Raw genomic sequence first — 7,500 nt, 5'->3', positions numbered from 1 at the left:
ATGCATTTCCCTAATCCCAGCCTCCTTCCTGGCCACATGTGAAGAATTTATTTTTTGTCATCACCTTCATATTTTGATTGTCATCCAGTTGTAAAGAAGTCTGAGTCTGACAGTTTTAGGGATTGCTATCTGATCAACTAAATTTAGCTTTTGGAGCAAAATTTGTACGATAGTCATTTTTTATGGTCTATTGAGTAGAGAACTTCCAGTGTGAAAATTCCCTCCACTGGTGCACATTGGCAGTTTGTAGACTTGGTGACTCGCTTGGGGCACTGAGAGATTATATGACGTGGCTCATTATCACATTCAACCATTGTGTATCGAAGGCAGGACTTAAATGTAGGTTTTTTTGATTCAAGGGCTAGACCTTTATCCACTATGCTATTCTGCCTTTTGGTAATAAAAATAACAATGATGATGATGATATTATCTTTTTAAAGTGCTTTATAGTCACAGGATATTGTCAGAAACATCACTGTTCCATTGGAACTGTACCACAATCCTCTGGGCCGCTGGGAAAGGGAGTAAGTGCTTTTTTTCTGCAATCACTTACCTAAAATGGAAAATCCAATCCATACTTAGGACTTTGGACTCCCAAGCCCTATTCTCTATCCATTTTACCAGAGGGATAGCTGCCCATTCCCTGAAAAGATGAGCATTTCTGGAAAATGAATGAAGATGGACTTCCACTTCATTTAAAAAATGCCTCGAGAGTACTGGCATTTAATAAGAAAAGCACTCTATCATAATAATCTGGCTCACAGCTACAAATCCTAGAAAATGGTGAGTCTGCAAATCAGCCCTGAACTACATGGATCCATTTTCAGGACTGTAGACAATGGCCCTGCCTGTGTTTGTGTTCATAGGCACTGAGCAGGAGAAGGCTAGATTTAGTTGATTCATTCTTTTTTGGCATGCTTAAATTTTCTTTCACAACAAACATTTTTAGAGCCTGGCCAGCAGGAGAGGCAAGAAAATACTTATCTTTGTCGTTTTGTTTGTTTTAGCCTTGGAATACCCCAACCTCGATGTCTCAGAAACAACTAGAGATTATTGGGTGATTACAGGTAATTTGAGTTCTTTCTTCTTATTGATTTGGTCTGACAACTGCATGTCTTTCAGTGGTGTGTTTGACCCTTTTTATTCATGTCTGACTTACTCATCAGAGGTTCATTCTCCTGGACTAATGTAAGGTGGGTATAAGAAAACAGGAAAAAGAGAAGAGATCCTGCTGGAGGTGACTATTAAATCAACACAAACAATCATGTATCAAAGTAGCCCTCTTAGGGACAGAAAAAGAAGAATAAAAATCTCCATTCACAGATCTAGCTTTTAATTTAGCAGACTACAAGTTTCTTATGAGACAATGGTATGGAGTCAGGACAGGTTAGTAGATAGTGCTCTGGGTCTGGAGTCAGGAAGAACTGAGTTCAAATCCAGCCTCAGACACTAACTGTGTGACTTTGGGTACTTGAGCTTATTTGGCTCAATTTCCACATATGCAAAATGAACTGGAGAAAGAAATGGCAAATCACTCCAGTATTTTTGCCATGAAAACTCCAAACGAGTTGATCTAAACTGAAATGACTGAACAACAAAATGAAGTCCAGATATATGGTAAAAGGCTCAGCGCCAGGGTTGGCCAGCCCTGTGTGACCTTACTTGGGGTAACGAAAAGTGAAGAGTAATGAATGGACGCTATATGAAAATGCATAACGACAAATCTTTATTGGGTTCAAACAAAGCATATATAGATTAAGACCACAAGAAGATATGACGTTACAGCCCAGCAACAGCAGGAACCAATAATTGGGCAACTTCATAGGAATTCATGACGTTACCTGCCAGGCACAAGGAGGAACCGAGAGGATTCCAAACAAGGACAGAGAAACAAGTTTCCCACAGTCTCTCAGTTTCTCACAGCCATTATCAATCCTCCCTCTGTTGACTATTCCAACCTTGCATTTTCTCACAATCATTATCAAACCTCCCTCTACTGACTATTCCAACCTTGAGCATGCAGCTGGGCAGGTCGTACACAGTTCAACCCACGACCTTGACTATGCAGCCCAAGCGGGGAGAAGAGGAGGGCTTTAACCCTTACAGCTCTGCCTTGACTACAATATGGTCCCCCTTTTTATTTTTGTTGGTGTGGGGGATAAAACTGTGTTTTCATAGGTTTTGGGAACTTCTGGTATGAAAACTTCCTTTTCCAAAATGAATGAAAACAGGGGGAAAAAAGATCTTGCTAGAGATGACTATTGAATCAGCATAAACACTCATATATCAGGGTAGCCCCCTTAGAGACAGAAAAAGAAAAAGAAAAGTCTCTGCTCATAGATCTAGCTAGGATCATTTAGTACTTCATAAGATCCATATAAGTCAATGGCATACTATGGCAGTCAAGAAGATTAATGGAGTCTTAGACTGCAAAGCATCTGAAAGTTGGCCTGATTTACCCTACTGTGGTCAACCTTCTTTGGAAGTATTGTGAGCAGTTCTGGGTTCCATGGCATTAAAAGGGCATCAATAAACCGGAGAGTGTCCAGAGAAGAGCAACCAGGATTGTGCAGGGTCTTGAATCAAGCCACATCCCAATTGGTTTTAGGGATTATGCCTGGAGAAGAGAAAGCTTAGTTGGGGGAGTGTTGCAGATATCTTCAGGTATTTAAAGGAGCTGACGAGGAGAAGAGGGATTGGTCTGCTTGGATCAGTGGGCTAAAGAATCAGAGACACACATTAGGATAGCAGTCTGAGCTATCCCCAAGTCCAATGGACTACCTCAGGAGATAGTAGGTTCTCTGTTATTGGAAGTCTTCAAGCAAGAACTGAGTACATTATCAAGCTGAATTCTTTTTTTAGACCAACTAGAGTTTATATAGCACTCCAAGATCGACAAAGTATCTTACATTCGTTATCTCATTTGATCTTCACAACGACTTCATTAGTTAAGTATTATCCCACTTGACAGTTGTGGAAAGTGAGGCACAAAGGTCATACGACTCACTAGTGAGTATAAATGAAGGATCTCCTACATGTCCAAGTTCATCACTCTGCACCACCTAGCTGCACTAGCTCAGTGTCTTCAGGAGTCCTCTTCAATGATTCTGTTGTGTTTGGTATATTTTCCATACCCCAGAGTTGGGACTTCCCTTTAACTGAGTCAATCCCTCTAAAGAATTGGACAATGGCATTAAGTAGTTGGCTATGGTAATGCTATAAATCAATGTTTAAAGAAGGAAAGTCCTTCTGTGGCTCCATACAGATTTCAGAATTGGGCAGCTAAGTAACAGTGCACAGAGGTCTAGAATCAGGGAGACCTGAGTTCAAATCCAGCCTCAGACACTAGCCATGTGACCCTGAGCAAATTGTTTAACCTTATCTTCCTGAATTTCCTCATCTGCAAAATGAGCTGGAGAAGGAAATGGCAAACTGCTCTAGTATTTCTGCCAAGAAAACCCTAAATGCAGTCACAAAGAGTCAGACATAACTAAAATTACTGAGCAGATTTCAAATGAAAATCATCAAGGATCTCTTGTACTTAATATTTCAGCATTTATTAATCACCTACTGTGTTTCAGGTACCATATGAGGCACTGGGTTTTCAAAGATTAAAAGCAAACAGGCTCTGACCTCTCGAAGCTGGCATTCTACCCATTACATTCTTTTTGTCACAAATGCTAAATACCAGTAGTTGCAGAAAGGGAACCAGGACATGGAATTTCCTTCTTGTTGTTAGAAAGGTTGGTTTGGGAACTCCCAGTACGGAAGCTCCCTTTTCCAATGGAGATGAGCAGCTTATCAGTAATTTAGGACAATAGGTTTAGAGCTCAATGGAGCCTTAGAGTTTCTAGTCTGATGTCCTCTTATTTGATAGGTAAGGAAACTGAGGTTCCAAAAGATTAAATGACCTATCCAAGGTCACAAAGGTAGGGAGTGGCAGAGCCAACATTCCAACCCAGGCCCTCTGATTCTGAAACCTACTTTCTTTCTATTTTGTTCTTTCACTTTTGATCTTAGAATTTCCTGTTAAGAAGTTAAATGACTTAGCCAAAGTCATACAATTAAGTGTCCTAAGTAGTACTTGAGCTCAGCTATTCCTTACTCCAAGACCTACTGTCTAGCACTGCCATGCCATCATACACATAAAGGTAAAGCTTCTTAATGTAAACCTTAAAATACTCTCTATAATCGCAGTGGATAAAGCATGGGGTTTAGAATCAGGAAGACCTGAAAGTGGGATTCTTTCTTATTAGCTGGATAAGTCACTTAACTACTATCTCAGTTTGCCCATCTTTTAAATGGGGATAATGATTGCTCTTGGAACAGCTATGGTGCCATGCTTGGAGTCAGAAAGACTCATCTTCCTGAGTTCAAATTCAGCCTCACAACACTTACTATCTGCGTGACCCTGGGTAAGTCACTTAACATTGTTTGCCTCAGTTTCCTCACCTGTAAAGGAAGTGGCAAACCACTCCAGTATCTTTGTCAAGAAAGCCCCAAATGGGGTCACCAAGAATGAGAAATGATCAAAATGACAGAAACAACAGCAATTGCTTCTACCTCCCAGAGTTGCTTTAAGAATGCTGTCAAGTGCTTTGCAAATTTAGAGTGCTTTGTGAATGCTAGCTGTTGTTATTATGTAGCTGTCAAGTATTGTTACACTATAAACAAAAAAAGGTAGCAGAAGAACCAGAACCCAGCCCCCTTTTATTTTCCCAGCTGTGGTTTCTCAAACATGAGGAGAACTTTTTTGTTTGTTTGTTGATTGGTTGTTGGATTGGGTGGGGGGGTGTTGTGGTTTTGCTGGAGCATCTTTCCAAGGAGAATCCTTTCCTGATAACTCCTTTGCAGGAGCAAGAGGGAGAAAAAAGATGTAGGAGGAAGGGAGGGCCTGGGGAGGCAGAGAAGGTGTGGGGAGAGGAGGAGGCAAGCAGTTACTGCAAGCCAGGAGAGATGTGCTTAGGGATGCCAACTCTGTCAGCGCTCAGGGACTGCAAATGAACCTGCCAGTGGAGGCTCAGAGTGCCTCCCCCACTCATCTCCTCCCACAGCCACCACAGTTCCAAACACAAATGAATACACCAAATTGCACCCAGATTTGAGAAAGCCTGATTTCAGGACTCCTTCCGAATGCTACAGTACTTGAGTTTCCCTGTCTTTGGGAACAAAAGGGCTGGTCAGATTGCTTCTAGAATCTAAGATCCTGTGGTTCCAAGGTCTAGATTAGATTTCTGATCTTAGGGGCAGCTAGGTGACTCAGTGGATTGAGAGCCAGGCCTAGAGATGAGACACTTCCTAGCTGTGTGACCCTAGAAAAGTCTCTTAACCCCCACTGCATATTAAAAAAAAAAAGATTTCTGATCTCTTTTAGTAAAGGGAGTTTCCATCCCAGGATCATAGCTCTAGAACTATGATAGATAGATAGATAGATAGATAGATAGATAGATAGATAGATAGATAGATAGATAGATAGTTAGATAGATAGATAGATAGATAGATAGATAGATAGATAGATAGATGGATAGATAGATAGATAACTAGAAGATAACTCACTCTTGGAGATGCCCATAGGACAGACAATTCCAAATGTCCAATAGGCAAATGTTGATGTAGGACTCAATCAAGATATCTGCTATTAATTTAATTTATGCATCAAAGACATCTTCTTGGAAGAGTCTTTAAGGCAACGTAGAAAATGCTTTTTTATAGACAATTTTAAAAAGAAAAGAACTCATTTAGTTTCCTCATTTTACCAGGTAGGACCCAAGGTCACACAGGTAGCAAGTGATTGAAGTAGGATTTGAACCCAAGCCTGCTGATTCTCAAAATAGTGCCCTTTCTAGTATACCACACTATCTAAACTAATTAATTTTTTCTTTTTTTAATTATCTTTTCCCCAATTGCATGTAGATGCAATTGTTAATAATTGTTTTCTGATGTGTTGTTATCCATTTTCTCTCCCTCCCTCTCCTTTCTCACTCATTACCAAGATGGCAGGTAATATAGGTTATACATGTGCTATCGTGCAACTAAATTAATTAAAATATAAATCTCTACTGTGTTCCATCCCCTCCCAAAAGAAAATACATCTCCTACCTCACCCAGCATTTTTGTTCTCCTGATAAAGAAACAGGACCAGTTAAGCAAATCAAACAAGCTGATGACAGTGTGCTAGAATTAATTAATTAGTCAACCAACATGTATTCAGTGCTTACTGTATACTAGACACCGTAATAGGTACTGAGGATACAAAAGAAGCAAAAGACCACCCCTGCCCTCAAAGATCTTACAGTCTAATGCTATAGTGAACAACATATTAGATTTGAACTCCAGAAGACTTGTATTCAAAACCTGCTTCTGGTGCCTTCTGGTGGGGGGGACCATAGCCTAAGAGAGTGAGTCCGTTTCCTTCTTTATAAAATGGAACTAATCGTGCCAGTGGCACCAACGTCCCAGTATTGGTCTGAGACTCAAATGAGATGTACCTGAAATGCTTTGCACTTCATTCCCTATAAAATATCCCCAATAAGTGATCAATGAACCTCTGATTTGTCACCTCCAGAGTCACAAATCAGCTCCAGAGACAGTCTGTAGCATGTTGGGTCACCTCTGGGGAAGTTATTGTTGTTGTTATTGTAAGGATGGGAAAATGCTAGACTCTGCTCGCTGTAACCGACCAAAACATTTTGGAACCATTTGGGAAACTAGCTGATCTCATTATATTTGCAAAAAAGCATTTTGTCATTTGGTATGTCCTGAGGGTGCTGGTTGGTCCCTATTGATTTCAAGTCATTCAGGTGTCCTTGCTTTAAAGTACATTTATGGTATATTCTCTTGAGATTAAACCGATCTCTGAGGTAGTCCAGCTCATAGCGCCGTCGCCCTGGATCACAGGGGACCTCAAAGGTCATCTGGTCTACTGTGTATCCAAGGAAGTATTCCTTTTACAACATATCCAGCAAGTGGCCCTCCAGGCTCTGCTTGAGTACTCCCTCTACCTCCCACAGCAGCCCATCCCACTCTGGGATAGCTCTGATTATTGGTAATATTCTCTCTACATCGAACCTCAACCTGCCTCTCTGCAAGACTGTCTGCTTGCTGTTGGAATCCTGTTTGTCACCCTTGGATGCTCTGTCACCCCAAAGTCAAGATTTGATACTTATTAGGTATGTGACCTTGGACAAGTCAATTAACCATTTCCACCACAGTTTCCTTATCTGTTAAATGGAGTTTAAGTTACCCTGAATTGATTCTGTGGAGCCATGATGCAATGAAGAGTTGGCCATTCCTTTCTTTTTTCTTTTTTCTTACAAAGATATTTGAGTTTACCAATTATATGTAATAACAAGTTTCCACATGGGTTTTCCAAAGTTAGATGATCCAGATTGTCTCCCGTCTTCCCTCTACCCTCCTGGAGCTGGCAAACAATTCGATGTGGGTTATACATGTATTATCACACAAAACATATTTCCAAATTGGTCATTTTGTGAGAGCTTA

The 7,500-nt window shown here is 40.6% G+C and overlaps 1 protein-coding gene across 1 annotated transcript in view; it reads left to right on the top strand.

Annotated features, from left to right (window-relative positions):
• The window catches only part of KIAA1549L (KIAA1549 like), a 365,855-nt gene that overhangs the window by 219,559 nt on the left and 138,796 nt on the right, over positions 1 to 7,500 (top strand). The window contains exon 8 of the mRNA XM_056803787.1: positions 1,008 to 1,188. Coding sequence (XP_056659765.1) covers positions 1,008 to 1,188 — 181 coding nt within the window. The remainder of the gene's footprint in view (positions 1 to 1,007; positions 1,189 to 7,500) is intronic.

Source organism: Monodelphis domestica, chromosome 6 (genome assembly GCF_027887165.1).
Source record: "Monodelphis domestica isolate mMonDom1 chromosome 6, mMonDom1.pri, whole genome shotgun sequence".
NCBI lineage: Eukaryota > Metazoa > Chordata > Mammalia > Didelphimorphia > Didelphidae > Monodelphis > Monodelphis domestica.
The sequence above is the reverse complement of the archived record's forward strand: the minus strand, read 5'-3'. Positions and strand labels throughout refer to the sequence as shown.